The 27,734-nt window shown below is 41.8% G+C and overlaps 2 protein-coding genes across 2 annotated transcripts; one reads left to right on the forward strand and one right to left on the reverse strand.

The window, feature by feature from the left end:
• Nucleotides 1-3,180: 3,180 nt before the first annotated feature.
• LOC124141917 (beta-1,3-galactosyltransferase 5-like) lies at nt 3,181-23,391 on the reverse strand. The gene is made up of 2 exons (XM_046510111.2): nt 23,271-23,391; nt 3,181-4,527 (listed from the first exon to the last, which is right to left on the reverse strand). The coding sequence occupies exons 1-2, from the start codon at nt 23,291-23,293 to the stop codon at nt 3,366-3,368; spliced, it is 1,185 nt and encodes a 394-aa protein (XP_046366067.2). The 5' UTR covers nt 23,294-23,391; the 3' UTR covers nt 3,181-3,365.
• Nucleotides 23,392-23,512: 121 nt separating this feature from the next.
• Nucleotides 23,513-27,601, forward strand: LOC125376105. The gene is made up of 3 exons (XM_048387725.1): nt 23,513-23,556; nt 25,731-26,945; nt 27,049-27,601. Exons 1-3 carry the CDS (start codon nt 23,513-23,515, stop codon nt 27,599-27,601), a joined length of 1,812 nt encoding a protein of 603 aa, XP_048243682.1.
• Nucleotides 27,602-27,734: the final 133 nt, after the last annotated feature.

A 27,734-nucleotide genomic window follows, 5' to 3' on the forward strand; every position in this document is an offset into this window, starting at 1 on the left:
AGAAAATTATAATAGGATTTAACTTCTTCTTTAAAACCGTTAAAATCATGGTTAGAATATATCTTCAGCAACCCACGCTTGACGTAAGAGGCGACTTACAGGATCGGGTGGTCATACTCGCTGACTTGGTTGACGCATGTCATCCTATTCCAATTACGTTAGTCGATGCTCATAATATCACATACTTGATTGTCTGGTCAAGACTCCATTATTTACAGATCGCCGTCATATAGCCGGCGCATTGCTGAGGCGGCGTTAAACAACAAACAAACAAACAGCGAACTTTAATTTCCCCAAATCGTTGTCGTGTGACTGGGTTGCTGGTTCATCACTTGGTTGTCTGGTTTGCTCACATACCGCCGTCGCATGGTATGATCATGACTATTGCTGTGCGGCATCAGGCAAAAACACTTACCTTTTAAGCAAATCATGTGAGCGGGGTGAGTCTTACCGGGTGAAGGCATGCTTACCCTTTTCGCGAAAAACCTGGTGTCATTACTGATTTTCAGTAATCGATTCATATAATATTCCCTGTGTTTTCCCGACCAATTTAATATGTTTCTAAATATATTTCGCGAACAATGATCAGCGTTCAGGGCATTTTTGTTTTATACAAAAGGAAGAAGCTGCTGAAGTCATTTTGTCACAAAATAAATGTGTACTTACAGTGTTCCTGCAGTGCTTCATGCTAACGGTAGCATGGGATATCCTTAGGGATTTTCACTTTAATTACAAGAATCTCATAGTATGCGGTCAATTTGTCAATATAAGGTCTGGAGCATACATTGGAACATTGACAGCTATTCATATGACTGTGCGGTGAAGTTGTATGTATGTTGATATAAATAATATATTTTGCCTCTTTTTCCAAACTTGTGGACGTGGCCGTTCGCACGTCTTTCACAAGCAACATTAGCATCAAACCAACAAATCATGTTTAGAAATTTTGAAACAGACTCTCTCGTTATTTTCTGAGAAAAACGATCACGGGATCACGCTTCAACAGACAAATGATTGCTGGGTTTTGACAATTAATGAATATATTGTGAAATATTATCGATTGCTTCTCGAAGTGACTCCAAAAACGATGTCTTCTTGAAATATGTTTTTGGATTGATGGTTTCTGAAAGTGGTGAGCTTATGAGGTAGTCTGTGTAAGATTTACCTATGTAAAAAATGGTGCAATCAATCAATCCCTTTTATTTCCTTTTTAAGGCCTTGGAGTGAGTGATTGAGTGAGTGTGGTTTTACACCGCTTTTTGCAATATTTGACCCACGTACAAATTGAAATAAACATTAATAATACACGGAGGAGTGAGACATGCTGAACATGACATGAACAGCGTGATGCTAATGCACCTCTTTTGTAGTTAGAACAGTTCGTTCGAGTTGACAGACTGTTACGATGTAATATTTCAATTCAATTTTTTATCATTGTACACAGGTAAATTTCTAAGTATTTATGCTGCAACTTGTAATATGTACGGCACATGCAATGACATTCATCTTTACCATTATCATCCTCCTTTCTGTCGTGATGAGATGTTTCTGCGCCGTATCGCTTTGGTTTTCTTGTTTGACAAATGAGACTCAATACAAAAGGAATGCTTGACATTGGAATACATATCGAGTGAAGAACAAGCTTGAATGTCAGAGAAGATTGACTGCGCTTTACAACCATTATCCTTGAATGGACATTTCATTTCGAAACGCTGCTTTATTACCAACTCCCTGGGATTCCTAGACAAATCCAGGATTCCTGGCAACATCAATTACATTACACAACATAATACATTGATTTGGATATCTATCCTCCGGGAGCTCCAAAGCTCAAACAAATATTCAACCACTCTTAACGAGGAATCAACAAACAATTCCTGCCATATTCAGTTACAACGGCATTATTTGTGCATGTATAACTTACACCCATTACATATTTGCGAAACCTCACATTTCTGAAGTCTCCAACCTTCCAGGTTGTATCGCAATATCAAATATTTTAAATGCAACTACTGGAGATCTATTCAGAAGTATGTTTGCAAATTATTTAACTGAATACGATGCCTTATTTTTATTTATTAACAAAATTTGAACAGAAATTGTTCGAAGTTATCGATCCCAAATGATTATAAGTTGAAATTATTAATCTTCTATCTCCAACATACAAGGCTTCATGCTTCCTCCACCTACAACCATTTCTGAAAACCAACGCTTCCGTTTCATCAGAATTGATAATTTAAGCCAATTGGCAAAATTAAGAAAGTTAGTCACCATTCCTCTGCAAACTGATCTTGATAATTTAACATCTGCTTCAGATTTGAATACATATCCTTTAAGATATTAAACATGTAAACATGAATGTTATTCTTTAACATTACATTAACATTACATTATATCAAAGAAAATCTCTGTTAACTGAATCAAAGGCTTTACCATAAAAATGTACAGTCTTTGATAAACCGTAGTGAGTTCTTGCTTAGGTTATCGTTATATAAAGGTAAAATTTTGGTGCAATATAGAGCAGATGACTGAAGAAATTGAATAAGTTTATTTACACCTTTTGACGTATTATCCACAGAAATCATAAACGTCATTTTATGAAACTGAGTTTGACTTATTTTCCAATGTTTGATGAACGTTTTCCTCTAGGGCTCAGCGTGCATTAGTTTAGAACATAAACTTCCAAGACATAAGGGACATGACTCCACCAAATAAAGCCCAGCCACACTCTTACACACCTTTCTCTGTTGTCTCCACCTCTTGATTTGGCGTTGTGAGGTTGCTCTGAGCAAACTGTAGGGTGAACACAGGGGAATCGCTGTGATGGTTACTGCTCACACTTACATCGTCCTTGAAAATTAACCTTTAAAACCTGAGATTTCCTCTTCTGACTTTTATCTCTGCATCCATGATAAGTTTCAGATTTTGCATTTCGTCAAGGGTAGTCGGTACAGTCTGCTATTTCACTGAGTTCAGAAATCAAAATCCTTGAGTAAGCAATGGATGTGCGATGAAATTACAATACGTAATACGAAATACGTCAGGTGATAGCAGTGAACATTTAGCACCATGACTCCTACGCTCGAAATGGCGGTCTCCAGTTATAGAGTGAGGCGAATTGTAGTCTATTTTCAAACATGAGAAATGGTATATGACAAAGCAAACAACATTTATTGTCCCTGATATGTGTACGTACAGAAAACGGCAGCCTCTAAAGTTATATAAGTTTTATAACAACTTATGCAAAGATTGTGCACTATCATCGGTGCAGACAGTGACATAATTATAATACAGTCAGTGGTGATCGTTCCAGTTCGATGTTTAATGTAAGTTGTAGGCCTGATACAATTGTAGCAACATCAACGTCAACATTCAGCTTGCATTATCTTTTTGATTAATGGTAAAGGCACACCATGACATGTTAAAACATATTTTGATTTCAAAATACACAGGTTTTTCCTATAGTCACCTGTGTAAAAACATCCTCTTTGGTATCTGAGGTTCACCGTTCCAAGGGCGTCAATACATAAACCAAAATATGCGTCTTCAAACTTCAAGAACGGTACATGACGCGATATGTCATATACCTGTTTTGCAACGGCCATACTAGTGACATAGCCACTACCTGAACAATAATCAGGGTAGTATGGCTCAGGAAAGTCGTTGAATGAAATGTAACCCCTGGACCTCTTGTCCCTTATCACATCAAAACGTCCACATGCTCCTAATGCACCTGATTGCAAAAATAAATGATTGCGCTTGACTAGTCGTATCATTTCAGGCACATTTATCCACATGTCGTCATCTGTTTTTAGGACAAATTTGGCATTGTCACAAAATAAGGAGGCCCATTTTAAACCCATGATGGTTTTGTATGTCAGATTGGTGTACGAGTCTCTGAAGTCCTCCATCAACATGTCTTTATGGCGCATTGCCTCAAGCTTTACGTTTTCCATTAACTGATCACGAAGAACTTCACCCAGTAGGAAGACATAGCGCACATGTCCAGTATTGTTCCTGGAGATTGAAGCCCATGTTGCGCGTATGCCATTCCTTCTGTACACATTGTTGTGGCTTGTCAGAATGAGTATTAGAAGGTCAACTGAGTCATTATTCGTCTCGCTGCAGATGTCTTTATTTTGTATGAGATACATGAAGTCGTGTCTGAAACAGCTGTTACACCTAAACGGCCGAACTTGAGATCCAGATGCAGACGTAGGTTCTTTGTTTGACTCCTCCGTGATGATCACAGGGTATGAAATGCCAGCAGCTGCATCAGGTTGGCTTTCAGTGTCTGCTTCAGATAAGGCATGATCGGTGCTGAAGGTGCTGAAGGTATTTTGAAAACGCTTGTGCTTGCTGCTCACAAGGCGTATATGTGGCGAATATGTCCTGGTGGTATCACTTTTCGTTTTCACAAATACATAACATATGTTTAAAGAGATAAGAATTATCATCGGACATATCAAGTACTGCATGTTTTTCAGCCTCATCGTTATTATCTCCTTTTTTATCCACCTGGTGTACCTGTAATACGAAACAAATTATGTTCGTTTAGTTATTATTAAATATTGTTGAGCAGTTCAAACGTCTGACATTAAATGCAGTTACAATATGTATCCACACACACACACACACACACACACACACACACACACACACACACACACACACACGCACGGACGCACGCACGGACGCACACACACACACACACACACACACACACACACACACACACACACACCTGAAACCTAACTTTTTCCCAAGTAGCACTGTGAACTGATGTATATATTTACCCATTCCTAATCCAGCCTTGAAGATACCGATCATTTTGACAGCTGTCACAAATCCATATGTCAGTACCTCACTCTTGTTATAAATGTTACTTGTTCTGAAGAATAGGGCGTGTCAGTAATGCTAAGTTGACAACAGATGCCCATTACAACACTTACAAATTATGTTCTGAGTGATAAAGGTCTCAGAAGTTCATCACTTTGGTGCTGAAAACTGTGAAAACAGAATCGGGGTGAACTGGGATTCGAACCCACGATCATAGATTTCTGGTGTGTCCAAGGGACGCAATTCTACACTGAGAATTGCGGCAACTTAGAGCACAAAGCCACCCGTGGCCCCTCTACCAAGATAAGGTGTGACACACATGTTTTATTTTCGTATCTTTTTGGTATTTGGTGTGTCCGCGTTAAGCTTCCTAAGGGTATGAACCAGGATTAAATACATCACTGATAAGTAGACGACAAATGAACCTCATCCTTCGATGGTTTCAAACCACCACTTCATTTCGGTAACGCGCAAAAGTCAAGCATCTTTCACTTACCTTGTGAAGCAACATAGTAAGTACCAAGAACTTCATTTCCTCACGCTTATTTGTAAACTTAACTTTGAGATTAATGGACGCATGCGGAATGATAAAAAATAAACGGAAAATGTTTTATTGACAATTTGCTAATCGTGCATTATGAAAGTACTTTTGACGATAAGGGTTATTGTTTTATCTACACCTTGCTTATTCGCCGCACCGAACATATTCTAGTAATATGGCCTTATCGATTCTCTATTTATTTCTCGTAATTGTCAGTGGCAAAAAATGACCGAAACGCTCGTAAAATATCAAAATGCATTTGTGGCCAGCTTGGAACAGGATGTGTGATTGAGAGGTACATCCTATGGTTGACAAACACACGTGATGTGACAGTTTCTAAAATGCTGGCTGTACCTATACACGAGCGGGCAATCGAGGTCTTTATCATGCAACCTGACATGCATGTTATATGCCTGATTGAAACACCGACTGGCATCTTCAGACAGTATTCAATAACGAAGCACTGGCCTCTTTCAAGGCATTACATAGTGACAAATTCTTGACATTCGTGTGTGCACTGACATATATACACAAAGAAAAAAGTTAAGCACACCCTAATTAATATATTTCATTATAGTTTGGTCCAAATATTTGTAAGAGTCATGAAAGATATAATTACGGGAAGAATTATGTTTTCTCAAGATGATGTAATCAGTCATGCGTGACGAAAGCTCACGTGCCATGCATGGTATGCCCGTGCAGCATGCTACCCGAGAGTATCTCAAAAAGCAGTATATCCAAACGTTAATAAGGCTTTCGTAAGCTCGGTTTTAATCAATTATTCCATGACATTGTGTGACCATGGCACGAAGGCGATTATCAAACGCCACAAGATGTCAAATAATCGGCATGCATAACGCTGGAATGTCTTGTGATGCCATTGGTCGGAATTTTGTCGAGGAACATGCTCAGACCGGTGATGTACAGGACCGTCGAAGATCCGGAAGACCTCCTGTGACGGCACATCGCGAAGACAGGGACCTTCTTCGTCTCATGCGCCGAGAACCCTTTTTGACAAGTACTCGTCTGAAACAGCTGTGGTTGCCAAATCGGCGTTCCCGTCAGGCTAGACGAGTCATAAAGCGTCCCTTGTTGAGAGATCACCACAAAGCTGCGACGCATACAGGCACGAGATCCTCCTGTACAAGATTTACGCCAATTGGAAGCAGCATTGCATCAGGAGTGGTTGTTGTTGACCCATCAACAGATCCAACGTCTGACTGGAGTCATGAGACGGAGGGTGGAATGCGTCATCCGGACACGTGGCGGCTATACCCGCTTCTGATCTCTTTCACGTGTCATGTCAAGTACAGACTTTAAGGAACAGTTTCACATAAAACGTAACACGTTTACTTAATCCTGCAGCTCCATACTTTTTTTAGGTATTGTCTAAGGTCAAAAGCAGTACCTGTGTTACCATGATGTTTTTGTCAGTAAATTTCAATCACAACTCACCAATATTTTCCTTATTTGTTGTCAATGTTTGTTCTATCCCATAACATTGGTATCGCCCAGCTCCTGTGGTCAGTCATCCCATGCCATGATTTTTGCCATTTGTCATGGTTAAGAAATAGGGGTGTGCCTAACTTTTTTTCTTTGTGTATATTATAGAGCCTGTTACTAACAGCGACAATTTGCTCAGCTACATCTGCAAAACCAGATTTTTTTCAAACGAGCCTAAAAAAACATAATCTTGCAACAATGTATTTTTGGTGGCCGACAATCTCTTTTTTTCAAGACTAAAGTATAATTAGTTTTTCAAACATCTGGGACAATGCATGTTTTTCGATAAAATATATGCTATGGTTAATCACATAGATGCAGAATTTTTGGAAATATTTCGGCAGTCGAGAAATTTAATGTTGCGGTTCTGTATTTATAACTGATCCACATGATATACTAGACGACTTAATGGATCGGGTGTATCAGCGACTTAATGGATCGGATGAATCAGCGACTTAATGGATCGGATGTATCAGCGACTAAATGGATCGGATGTATCAGCGACTTCATGGATCGGATGTATCAGCGACTTCATGGATCGGATGTATCAGCGACTTAATGGATCGGATGTATCAGCGACTTCATGGATCGGATGTATCAGCGACTAAATGGATCGGGTGTATCAGCGACTTCATGGATCGGATGTATCAGCGACTTCTTGGATCGGATGTATCAGCGACTTAATGGATCGGATGTATCAGCGACTTAATGGATCGGATGTATCAGCGACTAAATGGATCGGATGTATCAGCGACTAAATGGATCGGATGTATCAGCGACTTCATGGATCGGATGTATCAGCGACTTAATGGATCGGATGTATCAGCGACTTAATGGATCGGATGTATCAGCGATTTAATGGATTGGATGTATCTGCGACTTAATGGATTGGATGTATCTGCGACTTAATGGATCGGATGTATCAGCGACTAAATGGATTGGATGTATCAGCGACTTCATGGATCGGATGTATCAGCGACTTAATGGATCGGATGTATCAGCGACTTCATGGATCGGATGTATCAGCGACTTCATGGATCGGATGTATCAGCGACTTAATGGATCGGATGTATCAGCGACTTCATGGATCGGATGTATCAGCGACTTAGTGGATCGGATGTATCAGCGACTTAATGGATCGGATGTATCAGCGACTTAATGGATCGGATGTATCAGCGACTTAATGGATCGGATGTATCAGCGACTTAATGGATCGGATGTATCAGCGACTTCATGGATCGGATGTATCAGCGACTTAATGGATCGGATGTATCAGCGACTTAATGGATCGGATGTATCAGCGACTTAATGGATCGGATGTATCAGCGACTTCATGGATCGGATGTATCAGCGACTTCATGGATCGGATGTATCAGCGACTTAATGGATCGGATGTATCAGCGACTTCATGGATCGGATGTATCAGCGACTTCATGGATCGGATGTATCAGCGACTTAATGGATCGGATGTATCAGCGACTTCATGGATCGGGTGTATCAGCGACTTAATGGATCGGGTGTATCAGCGACTAAATGGATCGGATGTATCAGCGACTTAATGGATCGGGTGTATCAGCGACTTCATGGATCGAGTGTATCAGCGACTTCATGGATCGGGTGTATCAGCGACTTAATGGATCGGGTCTATCAGCGACTTAATGGATCGGATGTATCTGTGACTTAATGGATCGGGTGTATCAGCGACTTAATGGATCGGATGTATCTGTGACTTTATGGATCGGATGTATCAGCGACTTAATGGATTAGATGTATCCGCGACTTCATGGATCGGATGTATCAGCGACTTAATGGATCGGATGTATCAGCGACTTCATGGATCGGATGTATCAGCGACTTCATGGATCGGATGTATCAGCGACTTAATGGATCGGATGTATCAGCGACTTCATGGATCGGATGTATCAGCGACTTAATGGATCGGATGTATCAGCGACTTAATGGATCGGATGTATCAGCGATTCATGGATCGGATGTATCAGCGACTTAATGGATCGGATGTATCAGCGACTTAATGGATCGGATGTATCAGCGACTTAATGGATCGGATGTATCAGCGACTTCATGGATCGGATGTATCAGCGACTTCATGGATCGGATGTATCAGCGACTTAATGGATCGGATGTATCAGCGACTTCATGGATCGGATGTATCAGCGACTTCATGGATCGGATGTATCAGCGACTTCATGGATCGGATGTATCAGCGACTTAATGGATCGGATGTATCAGCGACTTAATGGATCGGATGTATCAGCGACTTTATGGATCGGATGTATCAGCGACTTTATGGATCGGATGTATCAGCGACTTCATGGATCGGATGTATCAGCGACTTAGTGGATCGGATGTTTCAGCGACTTAATGGATCGGATGTATCAGCGACTTCATGGATCGGATGTATCAGCGACTTCATGGATCGGATGTATCAGCGACTTAATGGATCGGATGTATCAGCGACTTAATGGATGTATCAGCGACTTAATGGATCGGATGTATCAGCGACTTAATGGATCGGATGTATCAGCGACTTTATGGATCGGATGTATCAGCGACTTAATGGATCGGGTCTATCAGCGACTTAATGGATTGGATGTATCTGTGACTTAATGGATTGGATGTATCAGCGACTTAATGGATCGGGTGTATCAGCGACTTAATGGATCGGGTGTATCAGCGACTAAATGGATCGGATGTATCAGCGACTTAATAGATCGGGTGTATCAGCGACTTCATGGATCGAGTCTATCAGCGACTTCATGGATCGAGTGTATCAGCGACTTAATGGATCGGGTCTATCAGCGACTTAATGGATCGGATGTATCTGTGACTTAATGGATCGGGTGTATCAGCGACTTAATGGATCGGATGTATCTGTGACTTTATGGATCGGATGTATCAGCGACTTAATGGATCAGATGTATCCGCGACTTCATGGATCGGATGTATCAGCGACTTAATGGATCGGATGTATCAGCGACTTCATGGATCGGATGTATCAGAGACTTAATGGATCGGATGTATCAGCGACTTCATGGATCGGATGTATCAGCGACTTCATGGATCGGATGTATCAGCGACTTCATGGATCGAGTCTATCAGCGACTTCATGGATCGGATGTATCAGCGACTTAATGGATCGGATGTATCAGCGACTTCATGGATCGGATGTATCAGCGACTTAATGGATCGGATGTATCAGCGACTTCATGGATCGGATGAATCAGCGACTTAATGGATCGGGTCTATCAGCGACTTAATGGATTGGATGTATCTGTGACTTAATGGATCGGATGTATCAGCGACTTCATGGATCGGGTGTATCAGCGACTAAATGGATCGGATGTATCAGCGACTTAATGGATCGGATGTATCAGCGACTTCATGGATCGGATGTATCAGCGACTTAGTGGATCGGATGTATCAGCGACTTAATGGATCGGATGTATCAGCGACTTAATGGATCGGATGTATCAGCGACTTAATGGATCGGATGTATCAGCGACTTAATGGATCGGATGTATCAGCGACTTCATGGATCGGATGTATCAGCGACTTAATGGATCGGATGTATCAGCGACTTAAAGGATCGGATGTATCAGCGACTTAATGGATCGGATGTATCAGCGACTTCATGGATCGGATGTATCAGCGACTTCATGGATCGGATGTATCAGCGACTTAATGGATCGGATGTATCAGCGACTTCATGGATCGGATGTATCAGCGACTTCATGGATCGGATGTATCAGCGACTTCATGGATCGGATGTATCAGTGACTTAATGGATCGGATGTATCAGCGACTTAATGGATCGGATGTATCAGCGACTTTATGGATCGGATGTATCAGCGACTTTATGGATCGGATGTATCAGCGACTTCATGGATCGGATGTATCAGCGACTTAGTGGATCGGATGTATCAGCGACTTAGTGGATCGGATGTATCAGCGACTTCATGGATCGGATGTATCAGCGACTTCATGGATCGGATGTATCAGCGACTTCATGGATCGGATGTATCAGCGACTTAATGGATCGGATGTATCAGCGACTTAATGGATCGGATGTATCAGCGACTTAATGGATCGGATGTATCAGCGACTATATGGATCGGATGTATCAGCGACTTAATGGATCGGGTCTATCAGCGACTTAATGGATTGGATGTATCTGTGACTTAATGGATTGGATGTATCAGCGACTTAATGGATCGGGTGTATCAGCGACTTAATGGATCGGGTGTATCAGCGACTAAATGGATCGGATGTATCAGCGACTTAATAGATCGGGTGTATCAGCGACTTCATGGATCGAGTCTATCAGCGACTTCATGGATCGAGTGTATCAGCGACTTAATGGATCGGGTCTATCAGCGACTTAATGGATCGGATGTATCTGTGACTTAATGGATCGGGTGTATCAGCGACTTAATGGATCGGATGCATCTGTGACTTTATGGATCGGATGTATCAGCGACTTAATGGATCGGATGTATCCGCGACTTCATGGATCGGATGTATCAGCGACTTAATGGATCGGATGTATCAGCGACTTCATGGATCGGATGTATCAGAGACTTAATGGATCGGATGTATCAGCGACTTCATGGATCGGATGTATCAGCGACTTCATGGATCGGATGTATCAGCGACTTCATGGATCGAGTCTATCAGCGACTTCATGGATCGGATGTATCAGCGACTTAATGGATCGGATGTATCAGCGACTTCATGGATCGGATGAATCAGCGACTTAATGGATCGGGTCTATCAGCGACTTCATGGATCGGATGTATCTGTGACTTAATGGATCGGATGTATCAGCGACTTAATGGATTGGATGTATCTGTGACTAAATGGATCGGATGTATCAGCGACTTAATGGATCGGATGTATCAGCGACTTCATGGATCGGATGTATCAGCGACTTAGTGGATCGGATGTATCAGCGACTTAATGGATCGGATGTATCAGCGACTTAATGGATCGGATGTATCAGCGACTTAATGGATCGGATGTATCAGCGACTTCATGGATCGGATGTATCAGCGACTTAATGGATCGGATGTATCAGCGACTTAATGGATCGGATGTATCAGCGACTTAATGGATCGGATGTATCAGCGACTTAATGGATCGGATGTATCAGCGACTTCATGGATCGGATGTATCAGCGACTTAATGGATCGGATGTATCAGCGACTTCATGGATCGGATGTATCAGCGACTTCATGGATCGGATGTATCAGCGACTTCATGGATCGGATGTATCAGTGACTTAATGGATCGGATGTATCAGCGACTTCATGGATCGGGTGTATCAGCGACTTAATGGATCGGGTGTATCAGCGACTAAATGGATCGGATGTATCAGCGACTTAATGGATCGGGTGTATCAGCGACTTCATGGATCGAGTCTATCAGCGACTTCATGGATCGAGTGTATCAGCGACTTAATGGATCGGGTCTATCAGCGACTTAATGGATCGGATGTATCTGTGACTTAATGGATCGGGTGTATCAGCGACTTAATGGATCGGATGTATCTGTGACTTTATGGATCGGATGTATCAGCGACTTAATGGATCGGATGTATCAGCGACTTCATGGATCGGACGTATCAGCGACTTAATGGATCGGATGTATCAGCGACTTCTTGGATCGGATGTATCCGCGACTTCATGGATCGGATGTATCAGCGACTTAATGGATCGGATGTATCAGCGACTTCATGGATCGGATGTATCAGCGACTTAGTGGATCGGATGTATCAGCGACTTAATGGATCGGATGTATCAGCGACTTAATGGATCGGATGTATCAGCGACTTAATGGATCGGATGTATCAGCGACTTAATGGATCGGATGTATCAGCGACTTAATGGATCGGATGTATCAGCGACTTAATGGATCGGATGTATCAGCAACTTTATGGATCGGATGTATCAGCGACTTAATGGATCGGATGTATCAGCGACTTTATGGATCGGATGTATCTGTGACTTAATGGATTGGATGTATCAGCGACTTAATGGATCGGATGTATCAGCGACTTCATGGATCGGATGTATCCGCGACTTCATGGATCGGATGTATCAGCGACTTAATGGATCGGATGTATCAGCGACTTAATGGATCGGATGTATCTGTGACTTAATGGATCGGGTGTATCAGCGACTTCATGGATCGGATGTATCTGTGACTTTATGGATCGGATGTATCAGCGACTTAATGGATCGGATGTATCAGCGACTTAATGGATCGGATGTATCAGCGACTTAATGGATCGGATGTATCAGCGACTTAATGGATCGGATGTATCAGCGACTTTATGGATCGGATGTATCAGCGACTTAATGGATCGGATGTATCAGCGACTTTATGGATCGGATGTATCTGTGACTTAATGGATTGGATGTATCAGCGACTTAATGGATCGGATGTATCAGCGACTTAATGGATCGGGTGTATCAGCGACTAAATGGATCGGATGTATCAGCGACTTAATAGATCGGGTGTATCAGCGACTTCATGGATCGAGTCTATCAGCGACTTCATGGATCGAGTGTATCAGCGACTTAATGGATCGGGTCTATCAGCGACTTAATGGATCGGATGTATCTGTGACTTAATGGATCGGGTGTATCAGCGACTTCATGGATCGGATGTATCTGTGACTTTATGGATCGGATGTATCAGCGACTTAATGGATCGGATGTATCCGCGACTTCATGGATCGGATGTATCAGCGACTTAATGGATCGGATGTATCAGCGACTTCATGGATCGGATGTATCAGAGACTTAATGGATCGGATGTATCAGCGACTTCATGGATCGGATGTATCAGCGACTTCATGGATCGGATGTATCAGCGACTTCATGGATCGAGTCTATCAGCGACTTCATGGATCGGATGTATCAGCGACTTAATGGATCGGATGTATCAGCGACTTCATGGATCGGATGTATCAGCGACTTAATGGATCGGATGTATCAGCGACTTCATGGATCGGATGTATCAGCGACTTAGTGGATCGGATGTATCAGCGACTTAATGGATCGGATGTATCAGCGACTTAATGGATCGGATGTATCAGCGACTTAATGGATCGGATGTATCAGCGACTTAATGGATCGGATGTATCAGCGACTTTATGGATCGGATGTATCAGCGACTTAATGGATCGGGTCTATCAGCGACTTAATGGATCGGATGTATCTGTGACTTAATGGATTGGATGTATCAGCGACTTAATGGATCGGGTGTATCAGCGACTTAATGGATCGGGTGTATCAGCGACTAAATGGATCGGATGTATCAGCGACTTAATGGATCGGGTGTATCAGCGACTTCATGGATCGAGTCTATCAGCGACTTCATGGATCGGATGTATCTGTGACTTAATGGATCGGGTGTATCAGCGACTTAATGGATCGGGTAGCTCGGCGACTTAGTGGATCGGATGCATCAGCGATTTAATGGATCGGGTAGCTCGGCGACTTAATGGATCGGATGTATCAGCAACTTAATGGAACGGGTGCATCAGCGCCTTTATGGATCAGGTACTTCGATGACTTAATGAATCAGGTAGCTCGGCGACTAAATGGATCGGGTAGCTCGGCGACTTAGTGGATCGGGTGTATCAGCGACTTAATGGATCGGGTGTATCAGCGACTTAATGGATCGGGTGCATCAGCGCCTTTATGGATCAGGTACTTCGATGACTTAATGAATCAGGTAGCTCGGCGACTAAATGGATCGGGTAGCTCGGCGACTTAATGGATCGGGTGTATCAGCGCCTTTAAGGATCAGGTACTTCGATGACTTAATGAATCAGGCGACCTAGTGGATAATACCGGGTCACGTACGTCTACGGCGTGGATCTTTCCTAATTATATCAATCAGTGGTCTGTCTGGTCCGGGACCGCCTCCGTGGTCTAATGGTAGAGCGTCCGCCCGGAGAGCGGAAGGTCCGGGGTTTGATCCCCAGCCGCGTCATACCAAAAGACGTTAAAAGATGGTACTTGTTGTTACCCTGTCTGGTGCTGGTCAGGGGCTAAAACAAGGACTGGTCGGCTCGGAGTCAGTATACTGTGTCTGAGTTGGGTATTCATGTTAAACTGCGGCATGGTATCTCAGTGTGCTAGCACTATAAATCGGCATCAGTCCGGACTAGTACAAGCAGCCACACACACACACATACACGTGCATGCACGTCGCTATATAACTGCAATAATCTTGGACGCGACATTAAACGCCATATCACCTCATCTCACCTCATCTGTCTGGTCCGGACATTTACAGAGCGCCGTCATGAAATTGGTGCAAGCGATCGCGAGTTGAGTGTGGCGTTACAATGTGGGAGTTAAGTCCCTTCTTTAGCCAGTCTGTACCCAACTCCGGGCGAATAAACATTGATTAAACCTTTTCGATTCTACGTCATGTTTACGTGACAGATGATAAAATAACCGTAACGGACATAAACTAGTCACAAAATGTTCTTATGTAAATAGTCGCCAATTGCTTCTTATTCCTTGGCCCGTGGAATAGCAGTAATGACTTTTATATTTTGCTTGTTAGCAGTTCGAATGCCACGCATGAGAGAAAACCTATGCTCTTAACTTCTATCTTGATATCCCGATTCACAAAACCAGCAACAGCACGTACGTCATTACAGAAATACGTTGATGAAGTGCGGAGTCAAACAGGTCATGCATGCTATAGCGCAGAAAAATATTCTTGCCAGTCACATCACTAACATTAGAAACATTGTATAGCCCTCTGGGCCTGCTTTGAATGTAAATCCCTTTGACCCTGCTTTTGGCGCATTAATATATGCACATTATTATCCTGGAACACGTCCCATTTTAATTCTGGAAACCCAAAAGTCCAGAAACTCTACGCTCTTTACCCAGTCTCGGTTAAATGTATTTACAAAATTAAACATGCAGTTTTCATGGGAACATACCAAGGAAGAAAAAATGAAAAAAAAATGTTTAAAAACTCAATATTTAGACTATGTCGCCCATGGGCCTGCCCATGGGCCTGCCCATGGGCGAAGTGTGGCCCATGGGCCTGCCAATGGGCGAAGTCAGGCCCATGGGCGAGAATATTTTCCTCTACTTAAAACTCATGTTTTTGTTTCGCAAATACATTTAATGTATTCATTCAAGTATCATGACACAAAATTAAACTCATTTTAACTTAATTCAACGATTTTATAGCGATATTGAAATATTTCGCCCATGGGCGAGAAAAAGGTTTGGCCCATGGGCGAGAACATGTTTCTTTACTCAAAACTCATGTTTTTCCTTCGCAAATACATTAAATGTATTTATTCAAGTATCATGACACAAAATTTAACTAATTTTTACTTAATTCAACTATTTTACGGCGTTATTAAAATATTTCGCCCATGTTTTCGCCAGTCCCTTTCAAGCATCAACTAACTGTTTGCAAAGTATATTGTTTCATGTGAAATATACTTTATATTATATAATTACATTACTATTTAAAAAGGGCTTTTGGTTGGATGTTTCCTTTAGTTCTACAAATTTCACCTGTTTTACATATTGTAGCGATCTTTAATGAACCCGGCCTTACCTCTCAAAACGTTTTGACAGTTTATCATACGAATTCATGTGCGTGTACTCAAATTCATTGGAGTTATTTTCCACAACATTAAATTTTAGTTAGTTTCTATTTCATTTCCCATTTTATGTCCCGTTGATACATCACACTGGGCAATTACGTGACACTAGGTATGCAATATACAGGTACGCGTGCGCCTATTTTAATGAAAAAAACTATTCGTCTTTTATTGCATAACGTTTGGCTGAATATCTTACATTCTAACGAAATCTCGAAATAATTATTTAATTACATGCGGTTTCGAACTGACCAGTAGGAATTATGTTTCAATGCGATTGAGGAAAACGTGAGTGAATATTGTGACACTAAAGCAACTTTTAACTGCATTGTCACTTTTGGTATGAAAATGGTAACAGTTCAGAAAAAACAACAGCCTTCTTATGATAATTCTCATTAGTACGTTGTATCTAATTACAGTGTCGGCCTTATTTACAGGTGATTCTACAATACCTGCTCTCGGTCAATTACGATCTACCACACCACGCGTGAATAAACAGTTATGCAGGTGTTGCTGTGGGCAAATACCTAGCCTGAAAATGTTTATTTTTTTTAGGATACATGTTTTACATATTTTCGTTGATATGTGGATATATTAAGCACCAAGACACAAAAAGTTTATGAAAGATAAATTAGTGCCTTGATATATTCATCGAGATGTGTATCATCGTTTAATCGGGTCATTCAATAAACGTATGTTTGAAGGAGATATCAAAGGAGCCGCCCAATATACACAGTGTCGTCCGGTGAACTATCACCCCACCCTGTCCATTAGAGTTATGTAATCGGTACACAAATATATTTGATGCGGTGTCAGTGCGGAAGGAGTTTGAATTACGTCCGCCACTTGCCACAGAAATCCTCAAAGTATAGAAACAATAAACAAGGTCAATCCGTACTAATTAGCTAGTGACGCACGCAACAACGACTGTCAATAGGGAAAATGGTGAAAACAAATTGAAATAGATTTTAATAAAACATTATTGTACTAAATAACTCGCAAAAGCGGTGCCTAAAATTGTTTGACCGTGTTATGTGTGTTGTAAACTGACGAATAGCAAGTAATTGTCATGCTGTACGCATGGTTCCATATACAAATTCAGTTATACAACCGGTATGAAACTGAGAACTTAGATACCAAGTACAACCTGCATTCACACACGGAAGCAATATACTTGTGTGTATGCCCTCTCCTCTAAAAAATGTATCACTAAAGTATTTGCATTGTAATAAATATAGTAATGATAAAACTTGGTAATTTGGTAGGTCTCCGACAGATATGATTTTCAGTTTTTTTACACCTTTGATTGATACGGATTACGTACCTGTAGTCTAGTCACTGTACGTATCTAATGTATCTGCTTGTTAGAAATTTCAAATGTCTTGTTATAGCACTGTTCCTAAAATACGTCAGTTTCTTTTATCGGGTATAAATATTTGATTCGTCTTGTCACGCAGTCATTTTTACTTGATCGAATGATTTCCACAAAAAATTACGGCAGAGAGTTTTGTATTTTATTATATTTTTTTAGAAGATTTTAGAAGATGCTTACATCACTGTATCTCAGAACGTAAAACTGATAACATTCAAACATGTAATTAGTACACAGTTAATTGTTACATATAATTTCCTGCATATTCCTTTTTGAACAAAAAGCCTACATGTATACTGATATCGGTGTCCACTGTTAAAAGGGTATTAGTGCAGTCAGCCATGGTAAATGGAGAGACAATAATAAGGTGATTAATTATAGTCTGTTGCAGAATATGCGGTATAAGTGTAGTCATGGATACATATACACATTACACATATACAGATGAAATACACGATATGATGCAGTGCAAGAACAAATTAAGATACGGTTTCTATTAAAAATATTTATACGATTTTGGATTTAATTAGCATGTTTAAATTTTCAGGCCAACACGGCTGAGATACAGCATCGGCATACTCAACTGGAGTTGTTTTCTGCCGGTCGTAAGTTCATTGTTTGACTGAGCACACTCGTGTCGGGGTTGCGATATTTTCTTCTCTTTGTTGGCAGCCTGCCACCGGTCTGAATTTTGAGAAAGGTCTCAGCATGGGACTGTTAATTACTTCTTAATGATGTCTACAAGCTTACAAACTTGTAGATGTTGGGTGCGGTTAGGACCAAACTTTTTCAGCTCAGAGTGTTAGTGGTCCTGGAACCCATAGTGTCAAACAGGTTCTGCACAAAACGTCCATCAGATTCTACTGTTCAGCAACATTGTCACTGAATTTCAGAACTCTGGCATGATATAATAATCAAGGATTTCGAAGGTGAACGAGGGGAAAGGCAGACGCACGTGGATTTACCCTCAGGTTATTATTGTCTGGAGTTCACATTTTGGGGCATTTCATATACTAATTGAACAGAGTTCACCTGCACATGTCCACTTTAGTGATACAGACTGTAACCAAAAATGCAATGAGCCGTAGCTCTTAATCCCTTATAACAACGGTAACAACAACCAGGGTGAGGACACAGTAAGGTTAAACCGTGTCCAACAGACAATCTGAGGTGGCTATCTCCCATCAAGTCAGCTCTGTTTTTAAGCGCATAGTTATGTTTTTACATATTGAAATAAAAGGAATTTAAAAAATTATATTTAACAAACCTACACATTACCAAATATAAAACTTTATAACCCTTTCTAGACTTCGTTCCAATTAACCTTGATCATTCAACTCGCTCGCGAAGGTCGTATGCGACTTTAAAGTGAATACGTCTACAGTGTACAAGTAAATTTTAACTGTATCATATATACTCATGATAAGCAATTATTTTCGTTCCTAATTCGAATGAGCACATTCTGAGGCTAAATCTGCAAAAGGACAGATAAAATATTTCTTTGTACAATGCAAACGATACAAACGTAGCGGCTGATAATAGAGACAATGATTTAATAATCTGCAATATATCAAGTGTTCTCGTTCAATCTATTGTACATATTGAAGTGATTGTAAAGTTTCAAGGAGTACTAAAATGTTGTGGTATTATGAATGTATTTAGAATATGAATAGCGAAAAACAGTCACCATATCGGATGTACATGTATAATTTGTCTTCCAACACTACGCTTGTGCCGAGGCCCATGGTAATAAAAATAATCGGTCCCATAAAAGGAGCAAATAGTTTCGCAGATACTTCTTGCTATGGTTCACTCCCAATTGTCAGACGACCTAATCATCAGTCAGACCAGTCAAGTGTGACCAGCGTACCTGCCTGGATTTGGCTCCTAATTACTGAACTGCCCAATACTGTCATACTGTGGGCAGAGTAAGCGGCCTCGTTGAGTGATACAGACTAACCAGATTATGATTGTGTTTGTAAGTTGCGTTTAATCTGTGTCGGGTTGCAGTTGTTTTATAAGTCAAGACTAGGGGTAGTCAATGAAACCTTTTTGAGTTTGTTTTGCATTCATTTCATTAAATACATTGTTAAGTAGAATAATAACACGTTATATGGATTAAACATCTCCCTAATCTGAGTATAATCTCACATGTACTCTAAGTACCGTACTATATTACTTTGCGGAGACACTGAGTATAATTTTTTAGTTGGCATTGTATGCTGTCTGAATGACTTTACACAAATCCCTGCATTCAATAGACCCGTGAAGATCTTCAACAAACCATTCTTGGCGTAAAAGGGCGACAGCGCTTGTCGTAAGAAGCGACTACCGGGATCGGGTGGTCAGGCTCGCTGACTTGGTTGATGCATGTCATCGTATCCCAATTGCGTGGATCGATGCACATGATGTCAATCACTGGATTGTCTGGTCCAGACTCGATTATTTACAGACCGCCGTCATACAGCTGAAATATTGCTAAGTGTGGCGTTATACAACTAACAAACAAACAAAACACAAAAAGAGAAAATGTATGAGTACTAAAACTTGCAATAGATATGCGTACCCTACGTACACACATGAGTCCCATTCGACAGTCTACAACACACGAATAACTGTCAAACAAGTTTGGGTACCCCTTCTGTTCAGGCAAGTTATTTAGTTCGATTAATTTTGTATTAAAATCATTTTCAATTTGTTTTCATCCTTTTTCCCTATTCCATGCATGTTTATGTTGCTACATCTTATTGCTCATGTTTCCAAGTATTGTAAAACACTTTAATGTTTCTCCTTCTTAATCTAACGTTATAACATTTCAGGTCATTGCCATCATCTAATACACAAGAGATGATACCAAGACATATTTTATTCGGTTTTATGGTCTATGCGGTCTTACAATTGATTTTATTAGTCATTAAATCTTATGTCTAGTAAATATTTTCACAAACAGGGCTGTTAACTGATATAAGGAATGTAACATCCAGTTAAGGACTGAATACGACGTACGTTAGTCTGGTAACGACATTTCTACAATTAATATTTTGAATAAACCGTTAATACGCCAGTTGTGACAGGGATGATGGTATGGTAGATGTAGCAGACATATTGACAGCCGTTGTTACGCAAGTCACTAGGTTATTAGTACGGCATTGGCCTTGTTGATTGGTACTATACTTTCTGTGGCCACTGGCGGACGTAATTCAAACTCCTTCCACACTGACATTGCACCAAATATATTTGTGTACCGATTACATAGCTCTTACTGACAGGGTAGGGTGGTAGTTCACGCCAAACGGACGACACTGTGTATATTGAGCGGCTCCTTTGATATCGCCTCACAACATACTTTTAATGAATGACCAATTAAACGATGATAGACATCAGGATCGCGGAGAAAATACAAGCTTCGTTCGCGTTGAATATATATATCAAGGCACAAATTCATCTTTCATAAATTTGTTGTGTCTTGGTGCTTAATATATCCACATATCAACGAAAATATGTAATACATGTATCCACAAAAATATACATGTACAGGCTAGGTATTTGCCCACAGCAACACCTGCATAACTGTTTATTCACGCGTGGTGTGGCAGATTGTAATTGACCGACAACAAGTATTGTAGAATCACCTGTAAATAAGGCCGACACTGTAATTAGACACAACGTACTAATGCGAATATGAGAATTATCATAAGAAGGCTGTTACGTTTTTCTTAACTATTACCATTTTCATACCAAAAGTGACAATGCAGTTAAAAGTTGCTTTAGTGTCACAATATTCACTCACGTTTTCCTCAATCGCATTGAAACATAATTCCTACTGGTCAGTTCGACACTTGTAATTATATAATTATTTCGAGATTTCGTTAGAATGTAAGATATTCAGCCAAACGTTATGCAATAAAAGACGAATAGTTTTTTTCATTAAAATAGGCGCACGCGTACCTGTATATTGCATACCTAGTGTCACGTAATTGCCCAGTGTGATGTATCAACGGGACATAAAATGGGAAATGAAATAGAAACTAACTAAAATTTAATGTTGTGGAAAATAACTCCAATGAATTTGAGTACACACACATGAATTCGTATGATAAACTGTCAAAACGTTTTGAGAGGTAAGGCCGGGTTCATTAAAGATCGCTACAATATGTAAAACAGGTGAAATTTGTAGAACTAAAGGAAACATCCAACCAAAAGCCCTTTTTAAATAGTAATGTAATTATATAATATAAAGTATATTTCACATGAAACAATATACTTTGCAAACAGTTAGTTGATGCTTGAAAGGGACTGACGAAAACATGGGCGAAATATTTTAATAACGCCGTAAAATAGTTGAATTAAGTAAAAATTAGTTAAATTTTGTGTCATGATACTTGAATAAATACATTTAATGTATTTGCGAAAGAAAAACATGAGTTTTGAGTAAAGAAACATGTTCTCGCCCATGGGCCAAACCTTTTTCTCGCCCATGGGCGAAATATTTCAATATCGCTATAAAATCGTTGAATTAAGTTAAAATGAGTTAAATTTTGTGTCATGATACTTCAATAAATACATTTAATGTATTTGCGAAACAAAATCATGACTTTTAAGTAAAGGAACATATTCTCGCCCATGGGCCAAACCTTTTTCTCGCCCATGGGCGAAATATTTCAATATCGCTATAAAATCGTTGAATTAAGTTAAAATGAGTTAAATTTTGTGTCATGATACTTGAATGAATACATTAAATGTATTTGCGAAACAAAAACATGAGTTTTAAGTAGAGGAAAATATTCTCGCCCATGGGCCTGCCCATGGGCCAGACTTCGCCCATGGGCAGGCCCATGGGCCACACTTCGCCCATGGGCAGGCCCATGGGCGACATAGTCTAAATATTGAGTTTTTAAACATTTTTTTTTCATTTTTTCTTCCTTGGTATGTTCCCATGAAAACGGCATGTTTAATTTTGTAAATACCTTTAACCGAGACTGGGCAAAGAGCGTAGAGTTTCTGGACTTTTGGGTTTCCAGAATTAAAATGGGACGTGTTCCTGGTAAGAAAGAGGTGACGCGTGAAGACTGCTGAGAGACGACTATGCTTGTCGTCAAAGCGACTGACGGGATCGGGTGGACAGGTTCGCTGACTTTGTAAAGGACATGTCAAACGAATCTTCCCCGAGATCGTTTCCTCGAAACGTACCAAGCATGACACCTGTCATGACCGACTGGAATAGTATTTTGTATCAATACAATAAAAATAACATCATATCGTTAAACGACTATCCACTCAAAGCAGGTTGCATCAGCAAATGTGTGGCAATGTTGAATTAAAAACAACACGTAAACACTTACTTGATATGTTTTGACCGCCGCATTCAGGACAGCCCAGTGATGTATGTTTGAAACGTATCTACATATGTCCGCACAGTGCTGCTTAACACTCTACCTGCGCCTGCTGCGAACCTCTCTTTATATAGACGTCGTGTCGTGAGACCTGTTCACACCTGTCGTCCCGTTGTGGTGAACATGAAGGTGTGTGTGGAAGGATGGGGCGGGGGGAAGACGGGTGACGCTTGACGCTTTACTCAGTCATAATGGATAAACGCATCGACCTTCGTGTGAACCCAATCATTTATAAGTAGGTTACCCACAAGGCATGTGTGAATGTACCCGTAATTACACGATGGTCGTCTGAATGAAGGTAACGTTAAGTACATGAACTTAACATTCTGAATAATCATTCAAGGGTGGCAAATCTCCTTGGTCTAAACCATCTCCTGCACAGGTCTCGACATTGTAGTGATATGTGTAAAACTGAGTGCGTGAGTTGGGTTTAACGCCTCTTTGTACAACATTTCAGTTATATCAGGGCGTGCCAGCTTGATGTGGGAAAAGAAACACACTGATGCAGGTTGGTTGGTTTGTTGTTTAACGCCGCACTCAACAATTTTCCAGCTATATGACGGTGGTCTGTAAATAATTCAGTGATTGATATCATGAGCATCAATCCGCGCAATTGGGATACGATGACATGCATCAATCAAGTCAGCGAGCCTGACCACCCGATCCCGTTAGTCGCTTCTTACGACAAGCATAGTCACCATTTACGGCAAGCATGGGTTGCTGAAGACCTATACTACCCTGGATCTACACGGGTCACTGATGCGGGTATTCGCAGGGGTACGGGTATTTTGCTGAATCATACAGGGCGAATTTGGGATCCGAACTCTCGCTTATAGGATTCTGTCACGCCTCAGGGACTCCACCCTGTACAGCAGCCCACGGTGCCTTGGACTCTTGGGACACCTTTCAAGAACAAAGTAAATGTTTTAGTATGTGAGTGAATGTATTGACTTTAACATCGCTTTCAAAGTATTCAAATGTATTAGTCAGATCAATTTGGTTTTAAGCGATGCAGATGTTCTTATGTTTACCACTTTGGTGTGACAAAAGTTCAATGATGTGCTTCAGACACGCCAAGGTCCATAATCGGGGGGCGACCTGCTAGCTGTTTGTAGGTCGCATCTCTGAATTGTAACTTAGTAACCAAAGGGAACTCTGATCCCATACCACGCCCTTGTCCCGTCGTGATAGAGTTGGGATGTTGCAGCCTGCAGGATTAAACTATCAGGGAGGTCTTCCCTTTGAACAAACAGGGAACTCAGTATATGACATGTGTGAGTTTGTGCTACAACAAATGGTTTTGCAGTATTAACCTGAAATAAAAAGTGACTATGTTTTCTGGAAATAGTTGTGCCCGTCCAACATGGGACGTGTGTCCCAGATACTGGTACAAAGTTCTCCTTCTTCTCGGCAGCCATAGGTACAATAGACAATAACCACAAGGTCAAACAGCATGGTTGAGAAGGTTCATATGTCAATAAACTCAACTAAAACGTGGTCCTCACTTTGATTCGCATCAATGAATGTCAAAACAACTAAGGTTAAAGTCAGCGTTGGCTGACACAGCACACTGGACATAAAAAGTGATTGCTTTCTATGCAAAAAGAGAATATGAGAACAAGGGAAAGTGTCTTTGAGTTACTTGCATAGGATGTTATTACCCGTTCTGTATTTATGCATCGTAGTTATAAACCACTGGTGAAGATGACACTTTTTGTAGCTGGAGTATTGGATAAAAAGCCACATTTTAATTCAACATAAACATAGTAGAACACCATCAAACCTACGGGATTAAAAAGCAACTTATAATTAAATTTGTTGGTGACTACAATGAATCGTTTAATTGACTTTTTGAGGGCTAAAAACATATTTTTTTCACGAATATTGTGCTAGAATATTAGTATTATAAGTCCACCGTACCCTCAGCATCCTCCCCTCCATTGATTATTGTTTGGGGGCATTGTCTTTTCGTAATAACCTCGAAGGAGGTTTTACTGTTTACTAGTAAGACCTCATCGATATCCCGGGTATGAGGTTTTACTGTTTACTGGCAAGACCTGATGAGTTTGGGCATGTTTCAAGCGTCCGATGTTCTCAAAATCGAAGACAACAAATAAAACTGTTTTCAATATGGATGACGGGAATTAAACTTCAAACTCCTGATCAGTAGTCAGGCACTCTAACCACGAGACCAGAGAACCTGTGGAATATATGGTGTTCATTAGAAGATACCATGTTCAGCGAATATTTTCAAGCACGATATGTTTTACGAGTGTTTTTTTAGACTGTCGCAACGCACCTTTATACATAATTTAACGAAACATTAATAAATGTCTCGATGGTTCATAAGTCGGATAAAACACTCCTCCTCGGTTTTGGTTGACATAATAAAACCTTTGGCCACTGCAGTGTCATCCCTGACCAGTCGTGTGTCATCCCTGACCAGTCGTATGTCATCCCTGACCAGTCGTGTGTCGTCCCTGATCAGTCGTGTGTCGTCCCTGATCAGTCGTGTGTCGTCCCTGATCAGTCGTGTGTCATCCCTGACCAGTCGGGTGTCGTCCCTGACCAGTCGTGTGTCATCCCTGACCAGTCGTGTGTCATCCCTGATCAGTCGTGTGTCATCCCTGACCAGTCGTGTGTCGTCCCTGACCAGTCGTGTGTCGTCACTGACCAGTCGTGTGTCATCCCTGACAAGTCGTGTGTCATCCCTGACCAGTCGTGCGTCATCCCTGACCAGTCGTGTGTCATCCCTGACCAGTCGTATGTCATCCCTGATCAGTCGTGTGTCATCCCTGACCAGTCGTGTGTCATCCCTTACCAGTCGTGTGTCATCCCTGACAAGTCGTGTAACATCCCTGACCAGTCGTGCGTCATCCCTGATCAGTCGTATGTCATCCCTGATCAGTCGTGTGTCATCCCTGACCAGTCGTGTGTCGTCCCTGACCAGTCGTATGTCTTCCCTGACCAGTCGTGTGTCGTCCCTGACCAGTCGTGTAACATCCCTGACCAGTCGTATGTCATCCCTGACCAGTCGTGTAACATCCCTGACCAGTCGTGTGTCGTCCCTGATCAGTCGTGTGTCGTCCCTGACCAGTCGTATGTCATCCCTGACCAGTCGTGTGTCGTCCCTGACCAGTCGTATGTCATCCCTGACCAGTCGTGTGACATCCCTGATCAGTCGTTTGTCATCCCTGACCAGTCGTGTGTCATCCCTGACCAGTCGTATGTCATTCCTGACCAGTCGTGTGTCGTCCCTGATCAATCGTGTGTCGTCCCTGACCAGTCGTATGTCATCCCTGACCAGTCGTGTGTCGTCCCTGACCAGTCGTATGTCATCCCTGACCAGTCGTGTGACATCCCTGACAAGTCGTGTAACATCCCTGACCAGTCGTGCGTCATCCCTGACCAGTCGTATGTCATCCCTGATCAGTCGTGTGTCATCCCTGACCAGTCGTGTGTCGTCCCTGATCAGTCGTATGTCATTCCTGACCAGTCGTGTGTCGTCCCTGACCAGTCGTGTAACATCCCTGACCAGTCGTATGTCATCCCTGACCAGTCGTGTAACATCCCTGACCAGTCGTGTGTCATCCCTGATCAGTCGTGTGTCGTCCCTGACCAGTCGTATGTCATCCCTGACCAGTCGTGTGTCGTCCCTGACCAGTCGTATGTCATCCCTGACCAGTCGTGTGACATCCCTGATCAGTCGTATGTCATCCCTGACCAGTCGTGAGGTCGTCCCTGATCAGTCGTGTGTCGTCCCTGACCAGTCGTGTGGACTCCCTGACCAGTCGTGTGTCATCCCTGATCAGTCGTGTGTCGTCCCTGACCAGTCGTGTGTCGTCCCTGACCAGTCGTGTGTCGTCACTGACCAGTCGTGTGTCATCCCTGACAAGTCGTGTAACATCCCTGACCAGTCGTGTGTCATCCCTGATCAGTCGTGTGTCGTCCCTGACCAGTCGTATGTCGTCCCTGACCAGTCGTGTGTCGTCCCTGACCAGTCGTGTGTCGTCCCTGACCAGTCGTTTAACATCCCTGATCAGTCGTATGTCATTCCTGACCAGTCGTGTAACATCCCAGACCAGTCGTGTGTCGTCCCTGATCAGTCGTGTGTCGTCCCTGACCAATCGTATGTCATCCCTGACCAGTCGTGTGTCGTCCCTGACCAGTCGTATGTCATCCCTGACCAGTCGTGTGTCGTCCCTGACCAGTCGTATGTCATCCCTGACAAGACGTGTGTCATCCCTGACCAGACGTGTAACATCACTGACCAGTCGTGAAACATCCCTGACCAGTCGTGTGTCGTCCCTGACCAGACGTGTGTCATCCCTGACCAGTCGTGTAACATCCCTGACCAGTCGTATGTCATCCCTGACCAGTCGTATGTCTTCCCTGACCAGACGTGTAACTTCC

Source organism: Haliotis rufescens, unplaced genomic scaffold (assembly GCF_023055435.1).
Source record: "Haliotis rufescens isolate VD_foot unplaced genomic scaffold, xgHalRufe1.0.p SCAF_7, whole genome shotgun sequence".
NCBI lineage: Eukaryota > Metazoa > Mollusca > Gastropoda > Lepetellida > Haliotidae > Haliotis > Haliotis rufescens.

Excerpts from the sequence above, each read along its gene's own strand:
- LOC124141917 (XM_046510111.2), bottom strand. The coding sequence starts at position 23,293 with ATGCGGCGGTCAAAACATATCAA. Across the intron at positions 4,528-23,270 it reads CGGCGGTCAAAACATATCAA|GTACACCAGGTGGATAAAAA; the intron begins GTAAGTGTTTAC and ends TTCGTATTACAG.
- LOC125376105 (XM_048387725.1), top strand. The coding sequence starts at position 23,513 with ATGGATAAACGCATCGACCTTCGTGTGAACCCAATCATTTATAA. Across the intron at positions 23,557-25,730 it reads GTGAACCCAATCATTTATAA|TGTCATCCCTGACCAGTCGT; the intron begins GTAGGTTACCCA and ends TGGCCACTGCAG. Across the intron at positions 26,946-27,048 it reads TGTGTCGTCCCTGACCAGTC|TCGTGAGGTCGTCCCTGATC; the intron begins GTATGTCATCCC and ends ATCCCTGACCAG.